Genomic DNA, 27,532 nt, shown 5'->3' on the forward strand with positions numbered 1-27,532 from the left:
CACTCCATTGCTCTCCTACCCTCCAGCTTCACTTGAAAGGGGATGAATAGCTCATCGAAATGCTCCAGTAACAACAGAGAATCCATTCAGGTAGACTTGGACTTTGAATGGGTAACTGTGTCAGATAATTTCCATATGATACACTGGGACCTCTGGTCTCTGCTCATGAACGATGGTGCAGCCTCTGCTTAATGAGCTTAGACTCTGCTCCCGTTGATTATCAGCACTCATAAGGGTTCTTATAGTTTATGCAGTGGAAGCTTCTTAATTAGGCCATGCTGGCAGCCAGCCTTCTGTTACTCCTCATTAAGCAGTTTCCCCAATTAAATGGAGAGGCTTTCTTAGAAAGTGCCTGGGTGCCCAGCATTGTGTTTCAACCTGCAACAGATTCAGTGTCAGATCTACCTTGGAAGAGCCTATTAATGCCATTAGAGGTGAAATACAGGGTGTCTCTTTTTCATTTCCTCATTAAGGCTGCCGATTCCTTGCTTCTGCTATAAGACCTTTCAGTAAATCATCACAGTTTAAATTGAACTATTGGAGTTCTTAGGGAAGCTGAAGTTTGAGAGAGTTCAGTAAGCTTTTTCATTATGCAGTGCCTGCAATCGTTAATCTGATTTATCTTGTCAAATGTCCAAGGGTGCAAATATCCAGGGGGCCAGTAGCTACTGGTGCCTTAAAAAACATGTGCCTCATCCACACCATGCATTTAAAGCACATGGTTTCCTTCCAAAGAAACCCTGGGAACTGTACTTTGTTAAGGGTGCTGGGAATTGTAGCTCTGTGAGGTGTAAACCTCGGAGACACCATGCACTTCAAATGTATGTTGCCAATGTGAAGTGGGCCTAGTTACTACCTTATTGCTTCCTTGCAAACCATGTGACCACACGCAACAGAGAGTTTTTGAGTGGGTAAGTAAGAATTGCTCTGTGGGGTGCATGTCCTTCAGCTGGACTGTTTCAAAAGCGGAGAATCTGCACTGGAAATGGGTTGAATATTTGTGGAACATGGAAGAACTGTTGGAGTAGTGGATGTCACGTAGGTAGCACTTTCTCAATGTGCAATGGCTAGAGACAGAATTGCGCAGTGGTGAATTGTTGAGAGCAAGCAGTAGCTGAGCACTCCTAAACAGGGGAATGCAAAACTTTCCAATTCCATTGGTGGACTGACTTGAAGCTATCTTTCTCCAAGGCTGAGAGATTTGGAAAGCTGCTTTATGCTTTTTGTTCACCTTGCATGATGGATCCTTCAGTCCAACAGATTTGCTGAGGGGCAATTAGTCTGATGGGTTGTTTCACTGCTGCAAGCACGTTGTATATGCTTGCTTTCTTTCTTCTGCATAGCTCTACACATTTGGGGAAATCAATGTTGGTAAAAAAAACCACTGTGTGTCAAACTGTTTGGGAGTTAGACCCTATCCAAGAAGATAATGGTGAAGAGTGGTATTCAAGCTGAATTCCTTCTTCCATTCACCCCTGCCCCTGTGGGGTTCACCTGTCTCTTCCACCTGAGCCCACCAGTTCTGTGAGGTCTCAGTGAGAAGTGGATGCCACTGCTGTGTTTTAACAACTTTCTCTTTCTTTTAACAGGGATTTCATTTCAAAGGCTGGTTAGGGCAGAGCAGGGTCTGTCTGCAAAGAGCTGTGAGAGTTCCATTGTGTAAGTATCATGCAGGAATCATGACTGCTTTCTGTGGGTTAGGAAAGGGAAGGAACTTTGTGGTATATTGTCCTTTAAATTTCCCAGGTCCTCCTGTTGCTCAGGGCTTGGCTTGTACCAGGACTCAGCCCCAGCATTTATTTGAGGTAACAGAGGAAATCCCTGGACTATATGAAGGAAGGATAAATGAAAGAGTCCCCTGTGTATGCAGAGTGACTTTCCATCACTACTGAGTAGCTGTGAAACCCCCCAGACAAAAGATATGGCTCCCAGACCAGTGGTGGTGAGGTGACTGTAGGCAGGCTTGAAACCTGGCAGATCGTAGGTCCCAACTGCACTAGCAGAATCCTGCCACTTAAACAGCCATGGCTTCCCCTAAAGAATCATGGGAATTTTGGTTTGTTGTTAGGAGGTCTCTGTTCCCTTCAAATAGGTACAGTTTGGGAAAGGAATGTGAATGGTGGGATCATAATGGATACGTACAGGATCAGCCCAGACTCTGAAGTGACCTGTGTCTGACCCTAAATTGATGTTTGTCTGCTGAGGTGCAGGCAAGTCTACAACTGCCCCTTTTCAATCTACCACCCCTTCAGACATGATATGTTTATGGTTAACAGTTGTTCATGGATAGGGAGGGCTAGTTGTAGATTATGATTATTTCTCTGCAGTCTTATAACTGCTAGCTATCTCAACAATGCCAGGCTATGTTTTCTAAGCATGCTGGTTCATAGAAGGGGAATGGGTGTAGAAAAACAGAAAAACTGTGCCATCTGCTGGTGCTTTGATGTGAATTAATTGAAGTATGGAGCCACTGCATTTTTTCTCCTGCCCTCCAATAGCTCATAGATTATGGAAGTGATCTGTGGCCCCAGGCACAGATAAACGTTGAGTCTCTTGCCGTCCTATTGCCTCTTCTCTCTTACCTATTCCCCACCCCCACAGAACAGTCCTGTTGCTGAACCCTTCAGAGGTCGATGGGGAGTTTCTCTCAGTCGCTGAAAAGTTGAGCACGGCAGAGCACTCCCAGCACACGGTACTGGTGACACTCCTGGAGCACATCTACCAAGCTAACTTTGGGACCAAATGTGACCTGACAAGACTACGTGAAGTTCTCAAGGTAGAGAAAGCTGTGTGGCCTGGGGCCTTGGATGTGCCAGGCAGGCAGCGGGTGTCAGTCTTAAGATACATAGCTCTGTGGAATAATTACTGAGCGATCTTTAAGTTCCAGGAGTTTTCAGTCTTGAAGAAGCAGACGTTTTGATGGAAAATGAATCAAAACTGGCATAGCTAAGAAAGTGGCTTGGGTCAAAGGGTGAGAGAAGGAAGGATACTGAATAACTTGCCTCACATTGTTTGCAGGTTGACTATTTAGTTCAGGAAGTAGATTGGATTTACCCCAAAAACCCACAGCATTTTTTTCTCTGTGTGTGTGTGTCCTTGCAGCATATTTACTTAAATGTAAGTCCTCCTGCCTAAACTCTGTGATCCTGTTCCTTGCTCAGAACAGGGCAGCACAGTGTATGCATCATGGTTAAACCGTGTCCTCCCACCTGTTGTATATTGTGTAGTGTGTGAAATGGATGCTAAGATACCAGACAGATCTTCTGTTGACCATTGTCTCTCGTTCTCTTTCTCTCTCTCTCTCTCTCTCTCTCTCTCTCTCTCTCTCTCTCTCTCTCTTTCTCTTTCTCTTTCTCTCTCCAGTTGAAACCTTTAGAAAAGCTCATGGAGATATTTGCCAGCACCACAGAAGCTCAGGAGCTGGCAGCTGCCACCAGCAATGGCCTTTCCATGGCTAAGGAGCAGCTAGAATCTGCTTTGCTGGAGATTGCAAAGGCAGCTGGGCTTCCTGAAATCACAGGTGGGAAATTATTAGGGCAGTTTCTTCCTTGGGGGTGTGGGTGGGCATGTTTGGATGTGGTCAGTTCCATACCATCCTGAAGGAGCATGTTGCACTCCTAACCTCTGGTTGCTTGTCTCTTTAGGGGAAGTCCAGCCTTGTAAGCTCCACCTGATCCCCATCCCTGTTGCCCGGTGTTACACCTACAGATGGGATAAGGATAACTTTGGTAAGCTTGGAAACATGTAAGCAAGTTTGGCTTGATTCCTTGGCCCCAGCATGGCTTCCCACGCACAGCTGTGTATGTTTCTTTTCCCCAGGGGGTGATAATCCTGGCAACATCAGCTGTGATTTGTGGGACCCTTGTGCCCTACTACATCTCCAAATCTAAAGTGGGTGCTATTAGAGCAGAGTGTATAAAAGCAATCTCAAATTTAAAACTCTATACATTTTCTCCTTTTCTATTCCTGATTTTGTACCTCTGTCCCTTTTGCAGACATCTTGAATGAGGTACTAGACAAAGAGGGGCACTTCCCAAAGCCTGTAGTTTTGGAAGATGAGGAGGAGGAGGAAGAAGAAGCTGATGGCTACTGTCCAGAAAGAACTTCTCTGTTGACTTCCCTGGCTGCTGTCTCCAAGGAATCTGTGTATTCCGTATTGTCGGAGGTCAGTCCCCGTGACTCGCAGGAACCAGTCCTCTCTGCCCTTTCCAAAGACTCTGAGCTCTTGTTGGCCTCTAAAAACTCCTTGAAGACTTTTGTCTCCAGCCTGAAGGACTACACAGACAGTGGTTATGTGGAGGACAGTGATGAGAGCTCCCTTGAGCCAATGGGCCGCCTGGATCCAAAGGAGGAGAAGGCATCTCCCAGGCACCGGTATCGCCTGAGCAACAGGATAATCAAGCTGTTCAAGAGCAAGAGCCAGCTCATCCTGGGAAGGGAATTGCGGGACGTTTCTGAGGTGGCGTCGCTCTCACTGCCGCTGCGCCGAGCCGAGAGCCTCTACAACCCCGTGGTCAAAGAGCGCATCCCCACACGCTCACGCCGTGCACACTCTCTGCCACAGCATGCACTGAGCGCCACACTTTTCCAGACCCGTGTGCCACAGAATGCCTGTGTCCAGCGCAGGCCCTTCCTGAGCTGCGACGAGGACACCAAGGTCTCAACGCTGCGGGTGGTCGTGTTTGGCTCTGACCGCATCTCTGGGAAAGTGGCCCGGGCTTACAGCAATCTTAAGTAAGTGGCAGAACAGCCTGCTGGCTGCTGGTGAGATCCTCTACTTGCTGAGTCCCTGTTAAGGGATCAGCTGGCAGACACAGGAGGGATTTCCTCTTAACATCCTGCTTACCTGCCTTTGGCCCAAGGGAGTGGGTGATAAGGTCCCCTCTGGAGTTTCACATCACACCATCAATTCATATCCTACCTTACCCTTTCATGCCACCAATATGTCATGAAAATGGCCTCCGACATGGGTTCTGAGCTCTGAAGTATGCCTAACTACTACAGTACTGTACCCTTCATTTATACCTCTTGATGGATGCTAGCAGACTGTAGCACAGGGGTGGGGAACTGGGTCTGTCTGGATCCCCTCCCCACGGGCTGAGTTTGATAGGTAGTCATGACCACCCATGTGTCAATCAGCTGAAATTGCAATGTTGTCAGGTGATCCAGTTTTGCCTGCTGGGTTTCAAATCAAACCATGTGATCAATGGCACAGCATTTTGTGAGCCCTGGTGACCAGGTGTAGGGCAGGTGGGTGTGACTTGGACAAATAGGCTTGTTGGGCTTAGTTAGGACTGTGGACTGAAGGCTGTAGCAGGGTGGTCTCCATCTCACTGTTTCCCATGTGTCCATTCCTATTCATTCGCTGCAGATCTCAGGAAAGCAGCTGCCCCTGGCTAACTCGGTACTTCAAACTGCAGTTTTACTATGTCCCCGTGAAGAGGAGTGGCCCTACCTCATCTGCACTGACCTACCCTCCTCCTTCTCCAGGAGATCCACATTCCCGTGCCTGTGGACCAATGGTATGCATTTTGGGAATGGCAGGCTTCCAGGGGGCATGTTCCATTATGCCAGGAGGCGCAATATCTTCACTTTTAGCTTTTACTGGTGCTTGTTGGGTGCCTTCTTTTGGAAAGAACCTACTTGCATTATCTGAGATAGTGGGGATAGCCTGGCTTGTGTGCCTCCACCCTAAGAATCAAGAACCTTTCCCAGCAGGAATTTCAACCTTGATCTCTTTCGATGTTGGGAGCAATTTGGGCATCCTCTTGCTATGATTCTGGTGGGACCTGGCCATCGATAGCAGCAAGCTGGCTAATGGGCTATGCTTCTTTCTTTGATTTTCAGGATCCTAGTTTGGCAGGGCTGGAGAGCAGCACAAACGATATCTCGGTCTACATTGGTATGCTGGATCCATGGTACGAGCGCAATGTTCTTGGGCTAATGAACCTTCCCACAAATGTTCTATGCCAGGTAGGTCCTAAACTCTATACTTCTTATGCTCTAAAACAGCAGTGCTCTCTCTTTTTGTAAGATCCAGGCCTCATGGTGTAGCAGTGTCCTATGAGCTCACACTCAGTCATCTCCCCCATGCTTTGAGCTTAGGTGCTGGGTCAGTGTGGGTTTAGGGCCATGCTCAAGGCTACAGATTGCCATCACCACTGCCATCTCCTCAGCTAGCCCAACTAGCTGCCCACTCACTGATGCTGCCATCACCACCCACCAACTCACCAGCTATTGCTGTTGGTGCTGGGTTCCTATGGGGGCTGTATGGAGCACTCTCCCCATCTACGTGTATCTGCCTGAAGAAGGGGTTCTTCTTCAAAGTAAAGCACTGAAGATAAGGCAGCTGCTGAGAATACTTATGCTGTTCTCATTTTTTCTGCAGTGGTTGGCGATTCTGTTTTTAAACAGAATTGTTGTGACCAAGCGGTGCACATTTTCAGGCAAATAGCCACAGGATGCTCAAATGTTGACTCCTCTCTTGCTCTTGGAGGATGCCAGAGCTCAGTGGTAGAACACCTGCTTTGCATGCAGAAAGTCATGGGTTCAGTCCTCAGCAAGTCCCAGGGAGAGATGCCTGTCTGAAACCCTGGAAAACCAGTGCCAGTGAGTTTAGACAATGCTGAGCTAGAGAGACCAATGGTCTGACTTGGGATAAGGAAGCTGCTTATGTTGCTGAAGAAAGAGTTACTAGAGTAGGTGCTGCAGTTGAATCACCATGGCTTCCTTGGCCTAGACCTGTGTGTGTGAATGAGGGGTTTGTTCACTTTTTGCTCTTTCCATAGCAATCTGCCAAACCTGAGGGTGAGCCCCTAGAAGATACAGCAGAGCAGCTCCCCATCCTTGCTGACATGATCCTTTATTACTGTCGTTTTGCTACCCGCCCAGTGTTGCTGCAGGTCTATCAGGTAGAGGTGAGTTTGGTCCTAAAGCCTCATGGGATTGGCCACACAGCTAAAGACTCACTTCATATTTGCTGGAGAGATGAGAAGCAACTGTGTGTCCCCTGCCTTGTGTTTGGCCAGGCTGGGCCTCCATGATCTGAGCCACTACTTTCACTCTGTAACAGTCACATTTGTCAAATATAGATAACTTGCAATGTGGTGGCCACAATCAGTTCTCTCTCTCTCTCTCTCTCTCTCTCTCTCTCTCTCTCACACACACACACACACACACACACACACACACACTCCCCTGTCTACTAAAAATGTTGTCTGTGCCTTAATGACAGGGAAATTGGAAGCCCCTCCATAGGAAATTGATATGGGTCCCATCAGAGAACAATTGTCTGCTCTTGGAGAGGACCCAGATGTATGGTTGTCAGGCTCATGTGATCTTTAGGCAAATCACAGCTCATCTCCAATCCAGGACTGGAAACCCAGTCCAAACTGAGGCTTCCAGTTCTAGTTTAAGGCAAGCAATGGTTTGTCATAATCTTATTTTACCCAGTTCAGACAAGATAACAAACTCTGGTTTACCCTGAAATGAGAAATGAAAAAGTGTGTGAACATAAGTGTCTGATACTCGTTGTAAGTGTCTGATGACTGAACCACAATCTGAATGAAGTCACTGTGTAAATACGAAGCAACTGCCAGACACAATCTTCTGCTTGTGGCTGCTCTTGAAGCCAACTCTGTGTGGCCTCCACACACACACTGATGCTGGCTTCCTTCCTCCAAGCCTATTTGTTATATGCTGCTGAGGAAGTCACTCTATGCAGTATAACTCTGGGTCCTTGTGTTCTTCTTTTCAGCGATGCCTCTGAAAGGACCTAGTCTGTGTTTAAAAAGTTGTGTATTGGAACTCTGTTAATTAGAATCCCATTTTTGCCCCTAAGCTACTGGGTTGTTTTTAGAAAATGTTTGACCTAAAGAAGGGCTGAGCTGAATGGGGTGTCTCAGAAATGCTGGATTGACCTCTTCCTTCCTCAATTCCGCAGCTCACCTTCATTGGAGGACAGACGAGGACAGAGATCTTCATCCACTCCCTAGAGCTGGGCCACTCAGCAGCCACACGGGCCATCAAAGCCTCAGGTATGCTTCTGATAGATGTCTGCAACAAACTAACATAGCTATTCCCCTGAAGGGGAGAACAGAGGTGGGCAGGAGGAAACCAAATTCCTAACCCATAGAAAAAGCAGCAAATTGAGAATTTGGACAGCATGATGATCTGCTGGGATGGGTATTCTCCTATTAATACACTGCTAGGGTTAGGCACCTTTGAAACTCTTGGTGAATACAGACATAACACTGTAGAAGAGGAGGAGGAGGAGGAGGAGTTTGGACTTGATATCCCATCTTTCACTCCCCTTAAGGAGTCTCAAAGCGGCTAACAATCTCCTTTCCCTTCCTCCCCCACAATAAACACTCTGTGAGGTGAGTGAGGCTGAGAGACATCAGAGGAGTGTGACTAGCCCAAGGTCACCCAGCAGCTGCATGTGGAGGAGCGGGGAACCAAACCTGGTTCAGCAGATTATGAGTCTATCGCTCTTAACCACTACACAAGAGGACCTTTTGCAGTTGTACTGACAGACATGTATGCTACTGGAAACTCCAATGCTGGACTTGCCTCTCCTCCTCTTCTTGAGGCCTGTTGCCTGTACTGGACTCATCTGTCTATCTGGTAGCCTCTGCTGTCATCTCCTCCTGCTGGGGAAAGTTAACACAGCTATGGACAGCAGCAGAAACAAGAGGATCACCCGCTCCTTCTCCTACCCCTCTGCAACATGCAACAGAATAGAGAGGGGGGTGTGGAGAGCCTGGTTTTCTTTCTACCTTCACAGGATGGGGTGTGTTCTTTTCCTGTCTCACACACCTATGTAGAGTAGGTTGATCAATTCTGCGAAGTTACTTCCAGTTGAACTGGGGAATGTGGCAGCAGAGTATGGGGTGGCGAGCCTAGGACATGCAGAGGCAATGCTGATGACTGGGGCAGCTTTTCAGTTTTTGGATTTGCGCATCTGTTTGTTCTGTTGCGAAGCCTTCCATGTTCTGCTGCTGAAGAACTTGCCCTTACATTGCATCTGCCTTCCCCTTTGCTCTTGAGTATAATGTCCTGGGATACATTACAAGAGACTCTGCACTACATAGCCCTTGTCTGTAACAAGATACTACCTCCTCTCTTTCCCCCTTTTTTTGGTGCAGGTCCAGGCTGCAAGCGACTGGGCATAGATGGAGACAGAGAAGCAATCCCACTAACACTACAGATTGCCTACAGCAAGGTAATTCAGAGGTAGCAGCTGCTGCTTGCTCCTATTGCTGATGTTTGCCTCTAATATTCAAGCCTAGTCCTTTAGCTGGGCTGGAAAGGAGAGGACCAGCTGCAGAGAGGTGAAATACAGGGAATGAAGAGGCCACATGTGAGCGAAAGACTTGCACTCTTGAAGCACTTTTGGAGAATGTTTTAATTAGATGGGGCTGGGGCTGTGAGCAGTGGTTGCCCCCCCTTTCTTGCGTGCTTCCACAGACTAGAGAATAACTGGGGTGCTGTATGATCCCTCCAGAGAGCAGTCAGTGGACGGAGCCGCTGGAATGACATTCAGAAAGTCTGCACGACCATCAATCTCAGCAAGACCTGTAAGAAACAAGAAGAGCTTGGTGAGTCTTTATGCTAGGGTGAACATGACTTTTTTCTACCTTCTCCCAGCACTTAGGTGGAGAATGGGCCAGGTGATTTGGAGAAGCCCTTTGCAACAAAGGCAGCTCCTGATGTAGATGAGCATGCTCTTCTCAGTGTCTGTGTGTGTGTGTGTGTGAGAGAGAGAGAGAGAGAGAGAGAGAGAGAGAGAGAGTTGTGAGCAAGCTGTTTTGTCACGTGTGTGTATTTCTATATAAATATATACGCTGTTGTCTTGTTCTGATGGTTCCTTGTTTTGCTGAAGCATATTGAAGGGAAGCTGCTGACATGCACATTTGGAATGGAGTTATGCCAGTTCTGCCAGGCAAGGAAAAGGCTGCTGCACACAAAATCCACACAATCTGGCTCTGTTGCATGTGTAGTTAGCCCCTTGGGGATTTCAAAACGTCTTACAGATAGTGGGACAGTTGGCATAGGAATGTAGGCCAGACCCCAAACCACGACCCACCTGGATTACTACTTCTGCATGTTGCATTTCTGTTGACCAAATGCTGCAACTTCCTTTTTCATCCCTCCCCTTTTGCTTTTTAAAAACAGCTTGACAGCTAGCTTCAGAACTAATCTGCCAGAGTCATGCAGTAATACACTTGGCCACAAGGTGTCACAAACTTTTTGGCTAATGCTGCAAGGACTCTGGCTCACCTTCTGCACGAAACTCGGGGTTGACGCTGGTCCAGCTCTTTTAAAGAAATTCTATTTTTAGCCCACTATAAAGCAACTGGCTTTCAATTTGAAATACTTTTAATTGCTTGCATAGACTGAGTGGGGTTTTCTCACGGAAATACATTTTTAGGAACCATCGAGCAGAACATCACAGATTGGTTCTTGGATTTTGTAAGGTGTGAAATGGGAAGGCACTGCAGAAAAGTGTGGGCAAGTGTCTGCTGCGTGCAGCCTTGCCCCCAAATTGTGTGCCAGGGAAAGGGATTGAGGTTAAGATAACTAACACATTGGTATTTGATACTATGGTGGTGAAGGAGGAGGAGGGATGAGAGATGAAAGTGTGATGAGTTTTGGAGTCAAGGGTGTATTGAGGTGCTGCAGAAACTGTAGCCGCTGGACTACACCTTTCATAGACTTCTTCCTGAAGCTTACAGAACTTTTGCAGAGCAGCCCTGCTGTCCATAAAATGTAACTGTGTGTGGCTTCTTCTATAATGGGCTCTTAAGGGTCCCTCCAGACTGGTGCTTTTTTGAGGGTGCATTCTGCAATGTGTCACTAGTGCAGTAATAGTGCATTAGTGGCAGGTTGATGCTAAACCATCCACACATCATTCAACTCTACTAGTTGTTATTTCCTAGTGTTACTGCATCACAGTGTTCGAAACTCCCATTGTTCTAGGCACATTTTGTGACAAGAAATTTCATTAGCGCAAGCCATTTCTGAGCTCTGGGCACAGTAACATGCCTGAGATTTCAGATTAAAACTGCAGAGTGGAAGGAAAGGAGGACCTTTTTCTGCCTCCCCATTTCCAGCTACTCTCTGAAGACTGGAGAAGAGACCCTCTTAAGAATATTAGGGGGGTGGGTGGGCAGGGGAAGGACTAGACCATGTGAAAAATGAACATAATATTTCAGCTGCAGTTCATTCATTTTCAGCTTTGTATTCTTGTTATACAAAAGCATGCCTAGACATTCCATTGTTGTGTCCATAACCTAGGTTTAGTGTGCCATTTAGCTTTTAGCTTTCATATCTCAGTTTCTCACACTGCTGCATTATTGATGTCTGGAGGGGCACTCTTGCACAAAGTGCAACAAAAGTGAGACATCACCCACCTCCGGGACATGTGTGGTATGAAAAGTGACAGGCTTTCAGTAGGTAGCTATGGAACATGCACAGATTGGAAACATGTCTGCCCTAAAACCTCTGCAGGCACAGAGTATTGAAAGCAGGATCATGTATAACCATCCTGATACAATCAGAACACAAATAATCATGAATGCACAATAAAAAGGATGTCTGGAGGGACCACAATTGACTTTACCGTGAGGAAGGTGTTGTTCTCAAAGTTCCATATACTAGTATAGCTCCTTTCCTGTTTCTTCCAGATTCAAAAACCGAATGCTTAACTCTCACTGCAACAGAGGTAATCAAGAGGCAGAGTTCCAAGTCCAAGAAGAGTTTCAATCAGGTAGCCTGACCTGTGGGTCTTGACCCTTTGTGGATTTATTTTCATCTCATGGTGTTGTTGGGTGGGCAAAAATGCTTTTAGCCTTGGTGAATTTCCCTGCTGCTGTAACCACCACCAATAATTTGACTGATTTTTCTTCTGCAGCAAATCAGTGTGTCTCAGATGAAAGTGGACAAGGTCCAGATTATTGGGGTGAACTGTTCCTTTGCTGTGTGCCTGGACCAAGATGAGAAGAAAATTCTGCAGAGTGTCACCAGGTAGGGAAAACATGGGGTTGCACGCTCATCTCGCTTTATAGGCCGAGGGAGCCGATGTTTGTCCGCAGACAGCTTCCGGGTCATGTGGGCAGCATGACTAAGCCGCTTCTGGCGAAACCAGAGCAGCACACAGAAATGCCGTTTACCTTCCTGCCGGAGTAGTACCTATTTATCTGCTTGCACTTTGATGTGCTTTCGAACTGCTAGATGGGCAGGAGCTGAAACTCAAAAACAGGAGCTCACTCCGTGGTGGGGATTCGAACCGCCGACCTTCTGATCGGCAAGCCCTAGGCTCTGTGGTTTAGACCACAGCGCCACCCACGTCCCTGGGGTGAAGCAAATTCTTCATTCCCACCAAGTTCCAGTAGATCCTGTAAGAAGGTTTAGTTAGTTTTGGGGACATATTCTCTAATCCTCAGCTGCTTTGATTGTTCAGGATGACCCGAGTAGCCCTTTATGGTAATTTGGTTTGGGGGCAGCCTGTCAGTCATCTCCCTCTAGAATTAAGTCCATTAAAAAGTATATAGTGTTGAATATTCTTTGTGGATAGCCTTAAGCTTAGTCTACTTTATCCAACAGTGACCCTTCACTCCTGATTATGCAGCTTAGTTCACAATTGAAAACTTTCTCAAAGGAGACCTCTGCAGTGATCTTCAGGATCCAAGCTGGGTGCCATTCACTTTGTGTACTTGAGCAGGCCAAACATCTGGGTTGCAATGGGGATCAGGACTTCTGATCTAGGATAAAATCCATCCAGATATACTCCTTGTGTATGGTGAAGCTGTGGCTTCTGAGTCTAAGTTTTCCAAGTAGAGTCCCCTTCACTGCATAGTCAATCTACAGGTACAGGGGCCAAGGAAAACCTGCCCTATGTATTGCTGGTAGATGGCTGCACCAGTACACCCACCTATTGACTGAACAATATGCTGCAACTTTGCTCAGAGTTAATAATGCACTTAAATGTGTCTGTGTCTCCTCAATAAATCAACATCTGCTTCAATCTCAATGTCCTGCTGTATTCGCAGGTGTGAAGTCTCTGCATGCTACAAGCCCAAGACCAGTGAGCCCTGCATTGAGGAGAACCCCTGTTCACTTCTCCCTACCCAGAATTCCTCTGACTTCTGCTCTCTTCTCTGCTTACCCATTGCCACCTTCAGTGGGGCACTGCCCTAGGGAGTCGGAAAGGATGGAGTGAGTGAACTGCTTCCAGCTCCCAGTACTGATCAAAGGTGCTACCAGGCATCCAGTGGAGATGGACCTCCACTGAAAGAGGAAAACCCATGGCATGCGTTTTCCTGCCCATGCTGGATAGCTTGGCTTCAGCAGAAGCAGGGCATGGTAGTCCTCCCAGAACTGGGAAACAAGCACTTGACACGCCTGGAATATGAAAGGGTTTGGTGTTTTTTAGGGGAAAGAATATCTACCATCTGTGGTTCCCCCTGAGTGCTGTGGAGAGAAAGAGAGAGAGAGAGAGATTGCAGATGACATGGCATGAATGTGATGGGGGCACATCTGAAATGCCGAGAAGGTGGAGGGTTTGACTGGCCAGTTTCTGCTAAACCATTGAAAAACTTCATTGAGAGTTAGAGAATTGCAGCTGTCTGCTCCCCCTTTTTAACAGGGCATTGTTGATGTCACTGGCCCAGGGCAGGGCCTGACAGGCCTATAAGAACTGCTGCTGCGGCTACCACCCAGGAGAACTCCCCTGCTCAGTGTCTGAGGGCCCCAGTCCTGCCACTCACCACCTGGCCCAGGGCGGGGCCTGATGGGCTCCATAAAGGACTGCTGCTGCTGCTGCTTCTGGGCAGAGAGGGCTCTGTTTGTTTTTGTTTTTTACCTATGTCATTTTAAACTCTGATATGAATGGTGTATTCTTAGTTTTAGATTTTGATTTATGTGGAAATTGTTTCCCATTTGGTTGTGTATATTTTTTTTGATGTGGTTTATTTATTGTTTATGACTTTTGTAATTATGTAAATCTTGTTATGCTGTAAGCCGCCTTGAGCATTGTTTTTTTAACTGTGGAAAGGCGGCATACAAATAAAAAATGATGATGATGATGGTACTTACTGCCCTACAAACGAGTCCATAACAACAGAGGTGGGGTATTTTTTTACAGCTGGAGCTGAATGCAGCTTTTGTGCTTATGCTTTGCTGCCATTCACAAATTGCAGGGATTGCAGTATGTTGCACCTTGGGTTTTTCTTTGTTAAAATTGCCCGATGCTCAGTCTGTTAAGAGTCACCAGGAACTGGAATTTGGAATTTGGTGGCCAGCAGGGGGTGGGCAGTGGCAGGAAGCGAGCAAAATGAATGAACATGCACTGAATGAAACTGAAGGGCAGGGTGTGCTCTCAAATGGAACAGAACGGTTTGATGACAAATGTTAGATGAACCAGAGTGCTTCTCTGTAAAAAATAAGATCGGAGAAGAAAACACTAATAGCCATCTATGGTTGTCAGTGGATGCCCTACGTCTCTGCAGGAGAGCCTTTGAAGCAAAACTGTTCTATTTGCCTAACTTCCTACAGAATTGGATGGCTTTGAGGTGTTCTTGGCCACCAATGCGTTTATTCCAGGCACAGGAAGCCCATGTTCCTCCAGGTGGCGCTGGACTCTACCTGCCACCATCTTCAGCTGGGTATGGCCAATAGTCAAGGATGATGGGAGTTGGGAGTTCAACAACATGCAGATGGGTACTGTTTCCCCATTCCTGGTATTGAGGAATGCAGGGCGTTATATGCTCTTGTGTTGCTCCAGATTTGCGACACCCAGGTGGAATCGTTTCAGGAGGCACAATTGGAGAATTTATGAATGGGTGATTGCTGTAGCAAAGAAGCCTCATAACAGCACTGGGAAACAGCTATCGTGGTTTCTCTTGTTCTGTAGCAGGGATGGTCCTCTAGATGATGATGAACTCCCACCTTCCCTTGTCATTGCCCATTCTGGCTGGGGCTTGATGGGTGCTGGAGTCCAACAATATATGGAGGGCCTCAAGTTCTCCATCCTTGGTATAGAGTGGGACTTCTTTTCCCTCTGAAGATGGAAAAAAAATGTTAACCTGAGAAATGTAGGTAGCACTGAGGTCCATTTTAATCGCCTTCATACTTGAATTAAGCCATTTTTACATGAAAGTTATAATAATAATAATACATGCTGTTTACTTGCTTGCTTTTGAGAGGAGAATGCAAATGGGTGAAACTGATTGTTGATAGTGGGAGGTGGTGACTAAAGGGGCATTTTGAACTCCCAGTTGCAGGGAGTGTCTGTGTGTGTTAGTGTCAGCAGAATGCGGAAAGGAAAAATCCAAGTGAACAGGGTCCTCTTACCTTCTCATTCCACTTTTTATTCTTATTGAACACACACACATGCATTTTGCATGGGTAATAGTTGCATATTCTTTTCTCAGGGAGAGGAACAACCTGGGGTTAGGTGCAATGCAGATTTATCAAAGTATCAGCTAGTAGTTCAATGATCAAGAAATTGCTGGGTGAAGAATTGAGGACAAGGATGTCAAGTCTCAAATTCTTCCCTAGAAAGCTTCCAGAAAGGTGCACACACAGAAGCCATGGGATGCCACAAAGTGGTGCTTTTAACAGCTTTTGTATGTCCTGTTTTTTGTTTTTACAGCACTGATTTTGTTCCTTAAAATGAGCTGTTTGCCCTTGGTTTCAAGTTGCAATATTAACACCTTACCCTCTCAAGACCACTGCCACATACCTGCCTGTAAAAGCAATTTGTGGCAATAAAGGCAGAGTGATGCACTGTGGTTTTCAGTACCTGTTTGTAAGAAGCTTTTGGAAGGGAAGGAGGGGGGGGGAAGGAAGGAAGGAAGGAAGGAAGGAAGGAAGGAAGGAAGGAAGGAAGGAAGGAAGGAAGGAAGGAAGGAAGGAAGGAAGGAAGTGTGTGCATTATAAATGTAAACTTTTCTACTGAAATTGAGTACCTTTTGTCGGAGCATTTCCTTAATAGATGCAAGAGTTGCTTGCTTTTGTACATAAACCCACTGTGTAAATTTTATATTGTGACCTAATTTTATAAAATATTGAGATATTTTATTGTAAATTTATTTGAAATAAAGCCACATTTTCATAAATCAAGACTCTACATGTTTTAAAAACAGCTGCATTGTTTTTAATATGTGATCTCATTTGCTTCATTCTAATATTCAGGCTGCTTTTTAGCCAAGGGAAAGCTGTTGCATAGTTGAACCACTGGATGGCACCAAAGAATCCTACACAATTAGCATCAATAAAGTCTTGTCCATAAGCAACAAAGTGATTATTTGATCTTCTTGCACCTGCTCTATGTGTCCTCTACGAAGTTCAATACAAAACCAAGGAGTGACGCAGGTTCAAATTCCCACTCAGACATGAAGTTCACTGGCTAACTTACCTCACAGGGTTGTTGTGTGAATGAATGGAAGGGGGACATCATATAGCAGGAGGGATGGGGTCAGGTCTGCCGCTAATTGTTTGACTCCAGCTTCTGTTATTTCTGAACATAGGCCACAGTGGCTGGGGCTGAAGGGAGGCAGAGTTAAACAACATTCCTGCTATACACACTGCCTTGATCTGTCTGGAAGAAAGTTGGGAAATAAATACAATAAATAAATATTTATCGGAACACTACAATGCACATTTCAAAGCAGAAAAGGGCATATGATTGATAACCTATTACCCGCAAAGAACAGACTGTGTTTCTTTGTACAAAACTATGATCACAACGGCAGAATTGTACAATGTATATTTGCTTCATTCAGTAATTATAAGAGAGAACTCATGAATTAAAGTGCTTTCATCTGGTAAGTTTTAAGACTTAATAAATCCAACGGACTGAATTTAGCCATGTTCATTCTTTTTAGTGAATCTATTCTGAGCAAAACCTCATTGAATATCACCCATCCCATCATACCACAGAGTCTCCAATAATTGGACAGTGCTATTTGACTTTGTCATGTGAGTTCACTTCCAACCTGAAAATAGTAGTAGTAGTGGTGGTGGTGGTGGTAGTAGTAGTAGTAGGAAATTGTGCAGAAAGGAGATTGCTCAAAGGTTCAGGGTGAGTAGTAGTATCTTACACCAATTGGAAAGTTATCTCCTACCTTATTTCAACAACTCTAGAGGGCTAACATGCCATTTCAAAAAGCAATGAAGTAGACTGTTCAATAAAACCTGATATTAAAAGAACTCCTTTGTATCTCTTGAGCCTAGTCAGTGTACAGTACACTAAAACTAAAATATAATACAAAACCACAAATTTGCAGACTTGGGTACCAAATTGCCTTAGACCCCAGCCTGCACCATCTTGCAGGTACCTGCAGTAACCAGCTGCACTTATTTCCAATAGCTTCACTTCATGTGTTTAAGGTTGTTTTGTCCAAGCATGTGAAAAAACAATCTGTAGTAATCTAAATTGCTTCTGGCACTCATGTTTTCCTGTGCCCGAGCTAACATTATATGTCCCTCTTTTCTCCCCCGGCATGCAAAAAAAGTTGCTTGTTTTAATGCTTAAAAAATCCTCCCTGCTCTTAGCATTCTCAAATGAAGAGTGAAAATTAAAATCCAAAGTCCTTTTGTGTGTTTCTGGGCATTCAAACATCGTCCAAACTATCCCCTGCTGGGCACATAGTGAATTCCTTTTGAAAGACTACACCTTTCACCCAGGAAACCCTGATTTGTAGATGGAAGCCTCAAAAGTGGGGTTGGGAGTGGTATTACTGCAGTAGAGGGGTCAGCAAGCTGCATCCTACTGACTAAGTCTGAAGCTGTTGCCTCGAGAGGAACCTTGCAGCTACTGAGAAGAAATGTTCACGTATTATTTGGTCTTTGGGGGAAGCTTTGGCCTTATATGGGGGGTTGAAAGTTGTGAACTGCTGGCTGTCAACAGGAATTCAGATGAGAAACTTCTGAGATGGTTGTTGACAATTCAGGATTTTCACTTTCTTACATTAAGGGAAGTGATAATGTCATTGTGTTTGTCACATTTATCACATCCCTATCCAGCTGATGAGTAAAATTAGCTTGTTTTGATCTGATTGTACCCTCATCTGACCACTGGTATGTTGTGCAGATTGTGCTGACTTTTGTACTTGCTTTTATGATTTGAATCACTGGGTGCCTTATTGTACTCTCTTAATTGTATCACTTAAGTGTTTCAGCCTTTTAATCACTGCTAAACCTTAGGATGGTGGTTAAAGTAAAAGGCTATAGCCTATACTCCTCCGGAGCATACAGTATATATTTGCTGCCCCTGCTGCTTTTTAAACTCACATGAGTTTAAAAATAAAGTTTGCCATGAGATCTACTTTAAGAGAAATGAAGGCAATGATTTGCATCAGCAAAATGGTGAGGGAGTGGTTAAGACACTGTTAAAGGTAAAGGTAAAGGGACCTCTGACCATTAGGTCCAGTCATGACCGACTCTGGGGTTGCGGTGTTCATCTCGCTTTATTGGCAAAGGGAGCCGGCATACAGTCATGTGGCCAGCATGACTAAACTGCTTCTGGCGAACCAGAGCAGTGCACAGAAACACCGTTTACCTTCCCGCCAGAGTGGTACCTATTTATCTACTTTCACTTTGATGTGCTTTCGAACTGCTAGGTTGGCAGGAGCAGGGACCGAGCAGCAGGAGCTCACCTCATCGCGGAGATTTGAACCGCTGACCTTCTGATCAGCAAGTCCTAGGCTCTGTGGTTTAACCCACAGCGCCACCCGCAAGACACTGTTACCCCACTATTATTATCCTAATCCAATTCTCTCCTCACCCTGCTCCCCAAAATCTAATAAACCAATATACTCAACATTTCATCTAGTTTCCTGTTTAAGGGTGGGTTGTGGGCAGTGTGGAGGCAACAGATGGGAGACAGCCAGCAAGCAGTTGGTCTCCCTGCCTTCTGCCCTACCAGCTCCCCCTGCCTTCTGCCCTACCAGCTCCATGGACACCTGCCACCACTGGATGATAATTTCCTGCAGAAATGGGAGTGAGATTGTGTAGTGTGCGTGCCCACCCATGTAGTGAAATTTATTGTCCTCACCTGTATGAATTATTTCTTGCCTTTTAAACCAGTCTTCAATGATGTGCTGGATATTTATTTCTTTAAAGCATTTTTTACCATACCCTTCAGCCAAAGCAGAAACACTGAGGTCCAGCGCCGAGGGCCTTCTGGTGGTTCCCTCACTGCGAGAAGCCAAGTTACAGGGAACCAGGCAGAGGGCCTTCTCAGTAGTGGCTCCTGCCCTGTGGAATGCCCGCCCACCAGATGTCAAAGAGAACAACAACTACCAGACTTTTAGAAGACATCTGAAGACAGCCCTGTTTAGGGAAGCTTTTAATGTTTGATGCATTACTGTATTTTAATATTTTGGTGGAAGCCACCCAGAGTGGCTGGGGAAGCCCAGCCAGATGAGTGGGGTATAACTAAATTATTATTATTATTATTATTATTATTATTATTATTATTATTATTATTAATTAAGCCCTCTCCCAGATCAGCTTATAAATGTCAAGTGATCTGCCCTGAGGTTTCCAGCACAAAAGGCACAGCACAAAAGGAAAAGGGATTAGGAAGGAGGAGGGGGAATAAATCAAGCTCCATGCATGAGTTCTTAGTTACAGAGTTTGTTTAACTTTTAGAAATCAGATACTGCAAGTACTCTCTTGAAAGGCTTCCTGCTTTGCATCTGCAGGAAAGTGCCTCTGGTAAACATTTAAACCCATGGGGGTTCAGATCTTCCCATATAAGGAGCCTGTTGTCCCTGCACTTTTGCCATGTGCTTGCAACATACTCTGTTAAATCAGGATGATTCTGTGACAGACCCCTGAACATATGATCTGGAATACGGCTGCACATCTAAGAAGAGATGACCCTGAAGCCTCACTTGGACCTGAGCCTGGAGTGAACTGAGCCTCTGAGGAGCTGAGGAGCAGCTGTGCACAAAGGTCCTTGAGAGGGAGATTGGATCACTAAACCCAGGCTTCATACACACTATACTTTCAAAGCCTATTCAAAGGACATTCTCAAAGAATTGTGGGCACTGTCATTTACCCCTCAATTCCCAAAAACCCTTAACACACCAATTATTGGGAAGAGGGGGGTGTTTTCTAATGTGCTTTAAAGGTATTGTGTGTTCACAGCCTCAAAGATGGTGGAATTTGGAAGCTGGAGCAGCTTCAGAGGTTGGAGAATCATTCTCTACTCCATGATCATGACCAGTTGTCTTTATTGAATGTTATTACATTTTTAAAAATCCCACTCCTCTTCAAAACAGCTCAGATGCCCCTCTTCAGAATAGAGTACTCTGTTCCCCTTCTAGATTCACAACAACCTTGCGAGGTAGGTGAGGCTGAGAGGTGCCTACTGGCACAGGGTCCCCCAATAAACTTCATGGCTGAGTGGAAATTTGAAACCAGATCTCCCCAGGATACGTCCCTACTACACCCTACGCCTACTACACTTGCGTTCTTCAACCTTGAGTTGCCAAGTGGTGTTGGACTACAACTCCCATCATGCCCAGCCAGCTTAGCCAATGGGAATTGTAGTCTGAGACTATCTGGTAGGGTGCCAACTTGAATAAAATATGGGGGGGCAGGTAAGCCCTGCCCCACATAATCGATCACAAGACGTGACACACACACACACCATTTGAATGACAAGGTCGATTAACTTGGGGGGCAGCCCCCTCAAATATTTTATTGGGGACCAAAGGGATCTAGGCCCCTAGGAGTTGATGCTTCTATGCTCTAGGAACCTTAGTTGAAAGAACACTGCAACTCGCCTGCCCACGTTTATTGTATGACTTATCCATTGAGTGATGGGCTTTTGGAATGAAGATTTGTTAGCACACTGCCCACCTTTGGTTTCTAGCTTGAGGACTTGCTCGGAAGTGGTGTCAAAACAGAACTTTGGGTTCAGTTGTGCGCCCCACAAAACAAGGATGTGCGTCTGTGGTTGTTGGTTAGTACATACAACTTCTTCTTCTTTCTTTCTTTTTTAAAAAGTTTTTTAAAAAGTTTACCATTTCAGAAGGAGGAAACTGATGAACAGGAAACACGCAGAAATGCTGAAAGGGGGCCTGGGAACGAGTGATTGAGTGGGGCCGCCATGCGCTGTGCCCACGAGATCGAGATCTTTTTCTGCTGCCAAGAGATCTTGGGAGGCCGGCTTAGCTGCTCCCGCTGCCGGGAAGCCCTCGGAGCGGGGCAGCACCTGCCCGCTTTCCTCGTAGCAACCTTGTTTGTGTCCGTCCCTTTATTTAGCCGAGGCCTCTTCCTGTTGGAGGTGCCAGGGCAGAGGTGCCCAGCGCAGCCACCTCTCTCCTCGGACAGAGGCACCCACGCGCACATCTCCCGGACTGGGCAGGGCGCAGCGCGCCGGGCGAGTGAGTCAGGCGCTCCTTAGTGTAGCTGTTGGCAGCGGCTGCATCCGCCGCCGCCGCCGTCCCCACTTGACTTCTGGAGCTGGAGAGGTGGCGGCGAAGGCCAGCGAAAGGTTGCAGCTCTGCGATTCCTCGGCGTCGAGAAAAAACCCAAGCAGCAGACGCCGCGGAGGCGATCGGCGCGGTCGCCTTGCGGTTGGGCGAGAAAAGGAAGCTTCTTTTTCGTCCTATAGCAGGACGCGCCGTCGAGTTTTGCTGCGCGCTCTGCTGAGCGAGCGAGCGCCCGGCGACTTCCTGAGCAGCCCGAGCCAAGGCGGCGAGCGGCGAGGAACCAGACGGCGCTAGACCTCCGGAAAGGAGCGAGCGGGCTCCCGGAGGTAAGCTGAGCTTGTCTTGAGACGGCGGTTGCCGCCGCCACCACCGGCACCGCTGCGCTTCGGCTTTCGATACCTGTCTCTTTTCGGGTTTGTTTTCTTTTGATGTGCCTTAAGTAGACCTTTGAGCAACGCGAGCCGAAAAGGAAAGAGGTCCCGGGAGTTAAACAGCGTTCTTTGGAGGTTTGCAAGGAGATGTTGGCGGAAGGTTTTAGGAAACGTGGCTTTCAAAACGCGCCCTCCAACAAGCCCTGCTCTAGAGTTCGGGATCTGGGCAACCCTTTCCAAAATCTTTCCGGAGAGGGCCCTTGTGAAATTGCAGGAAAAGACCCTGGTGGCATATGCGGCTAGCAAGGGATAAATTAGTACGTACTGTACTGTATTGTGATGAGCAAGGAGAGGTGTGTGTGTGTGTGTGTGTGTGTGTGTGAGAGAGAGAGAGAGAGAGAGAGAGAGAGAGAGAGAGAGAGAGAGAGAGAGAGAGAGAGAGAGAGAGAGAGAGAGAGTTCTATTTCTGCCAAGAAACAACTTAGGAAGGAAGCTACTCCAACAGGATATCGATGCTTCCTTTTCCTAAGTCAATTTCATGTGCAAGGGAGATGGTGATTATTCTGGGAAGGGTGGGCCGGAGAAATGCATCCGTGCAGAATGGATCCCATCAAAACAACTGCAGAGGAAGCGTTTAAGCCCAGATGCTATTCAACAGGTGTTCCCAAAAAGTTTCAGTGTGTCGACGCAGAGTCGTCTGGCCCCCTTCTGGCTCCCAAGGGCAAGGAAGAGCTGTTCATTCTCTTGATCTGCCCTCTTATATTGCTGGTAAAGGCTTTACAGGCTTCGTCGTGGGAGAGGCACAATCTGGAAGAGAGGCGTGGGGAAGTTCGCAGATGCCTTTTGGGAACAAGCACTCCTCAAATACTTGCGCAAACCCTGTCTTGTGTTACAAGGAGGTTTTTTCCCCCCTCTAAGGACATTTTGTTGGAATGTTGCCCTCTTGCAGCCATGCCCAGATTGGCAGCTGCTCGTCCTCCTGGCTCAGTGCTATTTATAATATATTATGGGCCTGTTTGCAAATGCACATCCATCACTTGATTGGGCAGCCCTTGATTCTTTGCAGGTGACTGTGTGAATAGAGTCCTTCTAACAGCCTGGTGTTGGAAGCGGTATAACAAAAATCTGTCTCTGGTACTTGATCTGTGGCCGCTGATTCACATGTGCACATTTAAGGCACACCCACACAATCCTGGGAACTGTAGTTTGTTTAGGGTGCTAGCAATTGTAGCTCTGTGAGGGGTAAACTACAGTTTCCAGGGTTCTGTGGTAGGAAACCATGTGCATTAAATGTGCGTGATGTGGTTGTGATTATGGTTGGCTCCACAGCCTTCCACATGATCTAGAGCAGGGGTGAACGTACGTGTGGGCCAGCCAAAGTTGTTGAGTTGTTTTTACAATCTTACCCCCAACTTGTTGAGGTTTTTAGGATTGAAGCTTTTAGGCTTGAAGTTGCTGAGCTTTTTTTTTAGGATTTTACCTCAGGACATATACTGCCACAGGGGCCAGATTAAATCGACTGGCGGGCCGAATTAGGCCCCCAAAAAAGACTTTGGACATGCCTGATCTAGAGGAAGCACAGTAATGCAAGATAAATAGAAGTATCCTAAAGCCCTTTCTGTTAGCATCCGATTCAGTGCATGAGAGCAGCCAGTGTCCAAAATGTACTGATGTACAAGGCATGCTTTCCACATGGATAATTTCAGTGCAGAAAGGGCTCTGGGAGATCAACACATGATATCTAGCAACTGTAGGTTCCTTACACAGGACAACGGGACTGAACGAGAGCCGTCTATAGCATGTGGTGAGAGATGGAGTGTGTGCCTTGGCTCCTTTATCATATTTTTTCATGTGCTGTCTCACTTAGTGTCTGCTTTTTCGATGAACAAATTTGGCAACAAGTGTAGGAATTTCCCACCCCACCTCACCCCCAGGTTGTTTTTCTGAAACCACCGGTGGAAATGGGAGGGGAGATGCTAAAGTTTAACAGGCTGTTGCTTCCTGAGGGCCATTTTCTTTTTCCAAAAAGTAATTAAATATGACGTGCTGGAGGAACTCTCCAAAGAATCATTAACATCCAGGAACTGGTCTGCACATCCTCCTTCGGCTATAAGAAAGAGTCCTTGAAAAGCCTGTTTCGCAGACAGAGAGCTGGCCTTACATCTCTTTGAAAGTTCCACGAAGAAGGAAATTTCTTAAAACGCCAATGCTCCTAGTATTAGAACTTGCTGCTCCTTTGATGCCTCCTCATCCACCTGGCAATGGATCTGCTGCTTCCTGCCAGCTCCCAGTGGGACCTCTTTCATCTCTTATTTAAAGGTCCATAGGTTCCGGCTGTCAGTCAGCTGCAGATTGAGCAGCTTCAGGGCCCAATAGGCTGTTTACTGGTTCTGTTCAGATACTGCCTCACTCCCTGCCACCCCCCACCCCCGCACCCCACCCTAGCTTCACAGCATGTCTTATGTCACTCTAGTTTGCCTGCTCAGCTCGAGAGAGTGAGGGAGGAACTGGCAGCAGACTGACACTAGCTTTTGGCAGTCCTACAATGAACCATTGTGCTTCAAATGCGGCATGTGGTCCTAAGGCAGGGCCCTGCATTGGGGAAAAGATTCCTGCATTGCAGGGGGTTGGACTAAATTACCATCGTGGTCCCTTCCAACTGTATGATTTTATTATCTATTATGGTGTCCTCCATATGCTTTGGACTGGAGCTCTCTCGCCATCCCTGACCAAACTGGCTGATGGGAGTTGTAGTCCACAACCCCTGGAGGAGGAGACCTAGGGCAGGGTTTCCCAGACTTGGACGCAGCACTGTCTTTAGCATATGTCCTGCAGGGGTGCAAAGATCCACCCAGCGCCCCCAAATTTAGCCCCCAAATTAACTTTTATTATGCTTATGTCACACCCCTTGCACCCCCAGGTAAAGATGGCCCTGCTTGGGTCTCTACTCTCCAGCTGTTTCAGACTACAAGTCCCATCATCCCTGGCCACGGGTCCTGCTAACTAGGTATGATGGGAGTTGTAGTCCAACAGTAGCTGGAGACCCAATTTTGGGGAACCCTGCCGTAGGGAAGGGCCCTAGCTTAGGCGGAGAACATATGTCCCAGGTTCAGTTATTGGCGGCTCTAAGTTAAAAGGCTCTTGTTTGGCACACAAGAGAGAGATTTATCCAGGCAATATGACACTAGATGGAGCCATGGTCTGATTTGATATGGGGTAGATTTCTTTGTTCCTAAATAGTTCCTGACTTATTTTTCAGTACTTAAAAAGGATATGAAGCATTTAAATGGTGCCTTTGGAGCCTTTCAAGCCTTTCACGTATGTTACTTGAATAATCTTTAACAATAATGCTAGCAAAGTAGAGAGCCAGTGTGGTGTAGTGGTTAAGAGCAGTAGACTTGTAATCTGGGGAACCGGGTTCGTGTCTCCGCTCCTCCACATGCAGCTGCTGGGTGACCTTGGGCTAGTCACACTTCTCTGAAGTCTCTCAGCCCCACTCACCTCACAGAGTGTTTGTTGTGGGGGAGGAAGGGAAAGGAGAATGTTGGCCGCTTTGAGACTCCTTCGGGTAGTGATAAAGCGGGATATCAAATCCAAACTCTTCTTCTTCTCTTCTTTGTTGGCTCCTGGCATGGAAATTGGCTTTGGGCTACATGAAACAGATAGCATAAGCACGTATTTCTGCCTTGTCCTTATTAATGTCATCACAGGAAAGAAAAAGCACAAGGCAGAATTAGTAGTGTACTGATTTTGCTTCTTTTCCTACAGCCAGGAATTATGCTTTGTTCTGGTTTCCTAATAGATATTATGTCAGCCGTTATAACCTGTTCTGCCACTGGATTTTGAACCATATAAGGTTCACCTGCTCTGGTATTTTAGATTACTGTTACATGTATTATTGTTGCAGGGAACTGGGTCCTGGGAACAAGGGAAAATTGCCTGAGAAACAAACTCCCTTACAGCCTGGAGGGTTTTAATGTTGCTAGTTGGGTGGCTTTCATCGTGATTAGAGTGAGCTTTTAGATAAAAGTATTTTTTTGTATCTAGTTACCGATGTACTTTGGAACTTTTGATCTTGTACAGCCAGAGTGTACCTTTTTAAAAGGTTGACTAAAGAACAACAACTCTCCTTTTGCCTCTTGTTTGTAACAGTTGTTGTGTTGGATATACTTTGATATTATAAAATATGTGTATGTCGCAACAGTGAAGCAGGGACTGGCGACAATTGTCTCCTGGTGCATTTAGCGCAGACCATCTGCAAGAGCTCATCCAATTGCAGAGTCCCTTAGCTGAGCATTGTAAAATCAGTTAAGTTTAACCCAAATTTCTTTTTAGAAATGCAGTCTTCAAAAATGAAATAAAAGCAACTCAATACATTACAATGGATGTGAGGAGCACTATTTCTGACATTAAACACCTCCTGTGCACATAAAGATGTGCAGATCTAGTGTATGTGCACTGGGTAAGTTACCATAGTTTTCCCAAACACATGTTCCCAGACATATTAATGTCTAAAGATACACAAAAACCACAGTAACACTTGTGGCACATTAGCAAATTCATTAGCACACGATCCATTCAATCAGATGAAATGTCCTAGGTTACTGCTGTGTTTGTGCGTTACACATTTGGGGTTGTAAACAGTGAGGTCAGAGAGAAATGAACTGCATAAAGTACAGAGACAGCGATAATTACATAATTAACAGTGGTAATTCACAAAACACATGTTGATATTGCAGACATTAGGCCATTGGTAAGCCAATTAACATATGTAGTATAATAAAAATCCAATTCAATCAACAAGTGATAGCACTGACCCTCTTGATGATGTCACATTACGGTATTTCTTTAAAGTTCCTTTGTTCAAGTACAGCCACATACTGACTGTCTTGAGAGTCTGAGGGGTCCCGTCTCTCCCCCCCCCCTGCTGATTGTTTGAATATTACCATTTGTCAGTTGCTTATGATGTTCACACATTGCAAGAGTGCTGCCGGAAACTCAGTGCTTAACGTATGTTTATTTCAGCAACTGTAATGGGTAGAGCTGTTCTAAGATGGTGAGAAAAGAGCCGATCCCTTCCTGAGTTCAGAGATGGGAAACCTGTGGCTCTCCAGATGTTGTAGGAGCACACTTCCCATCATCCCTGACCATGGGCCATGCTGAATGAGGCTCAGCCACCCCTTAACATCATCCCTGCCACTGAAGTTCATTCTGGTTTGGCAATATAGCCATTCAACTATTGATTGATTAATTTTTTAAACCACTCTAACCATCACAGTAAGTGGTAACAAATACGAACTTGAAATGTTACTTTCATGAATTCCAAATTCACCAAAGAGCTCTATGGACAGTGATGACTTGCATAACTGTCGCTGAGCAGAGCCATCTGAATGTATTGCCATAGAAATATGTGAAATGTTAAGGTGGCAGTTAGAATGTATTAAAAGAAGGGTAGTTTGGATGGTTCCTATTGGTCTTCAGGCAGTCTACAGAGAGTGTTCTGAAGTGGCCAAACAGAACATTGCACTTCTGAAGAGCAATTGAAATGCACTGGCATAAATTGCAAAATTGTACCATTACCTGTTGCTTATTCATCCACATAAAAATCAGCTAAGTTTTACAAATGGCCATTGAAATGCATTAGAAAGGAGCTGGAATCCGGCACCCTCATCCACAGGCCTCAGAATAAAGCTTTTTCAAGAGTTGCCA

General features: G+C 46.0%; 2 protein-coding genes across 4 annotated transcripts in view; both read left to right on the forward strand.

The window, feature by feature from the left end:
* Positions 1 to 14,865, forward strand: part of PIK3R5 (phosphoinositide-3-kinase regulatory subunit 5) — a 53,524-nt gene extending 38,659 nt beyond the window's left edge. For all 3 annotated transcript variants that reach the window (XM_081895103.1, XM_081895104.1, XM_081895105.1), the window contains exons 6-19: positions 1,590 to 1,659; positions 2,602 to 2,776; positions 3,364 to 3,520; positions 3,645 to 3,728; positions 3,996 to 4,734; positions 5,372 to 5,522; positions 5,848 to 5,973; positions 6,789 to 6,917; positions 7,943 to 8,036; positions 9,147 to 9,223; positions 9,506 to 9,599; positions 11,688 to 11,770; positions 11,915 to 12,027; positions 13,053 to 14,865. In XM_081895103.1, the coding sequence (XP_081751229.1) occupies positions 1,590 to 1,659; positions 2,602 to 2,776; positions 3,364 to 3,520; positions 3,645 to 3,728; positions 3,996 to 4,734; positions 5,372 to 5,522; positions 5,848 to 5,973; positions 6,789 to 6,917; positions 7,943 to 8,036; positions 9,147 to 9,223; positions 9,506 to 9,599; positions 11,688 to 11,770; positions 11,915 to 12,027; positions 13,053 to 13,200 (2,240 nt within the window). In that variant the 3' untranslated portion in view covers positions 13,201 to 14,865. The remainder of the gene's footprint in view (positions 1 to 1,589; positions 1,660 to 2,601; positions 2,777 to 3,363; positions 3,521 to 3,644; positions 3,729 to 3,995; positions 4,735 to 5,371; positions 5,523 to 5,847; positions 5,974 to 6,788; positions 6,918 to 7,942; positions 8,037 to 9,146; positions 9,224 to 9,505; positions 9,600 to 11,687; positions 11,771 to 11,914; positions 12,028 to 13,052) is intronic.
* Positions 14,866 to 21,094: 6,229 nt separating this feature from the next.
* The window catches only part of PIK3R6 (phosphoinositide-3-kinase regulatory subunit 6), a 33,909-nt gene continuing 27,471 nt past the window's right edge, over positions 21,095 to 27,532 (forward strand). Inside the window, exon 1 of the mRNA XM_081895128.1 lies at positions 21,095 to 21,778. The gene's annotated coding sequence lies outside the window, so the exon portion shown is untranslated. The remainder of the gene's footprint in view (positions 21,779 to 27,532) is intronic.

The sequence above is a fragment of the Podarcis melisellensis genome (genome assembly GCF_964234715.1).
Source record: "Podarcis melisellensis genome assembly, chromosome: 2".
In the NCBI taxonomy this organism is placed as follows: Eukaryota; Metazoa; Chordata; class Lepidosauria; order Squamata; family Lacertidae; genus Podarcis; species Podarcis melisellensis.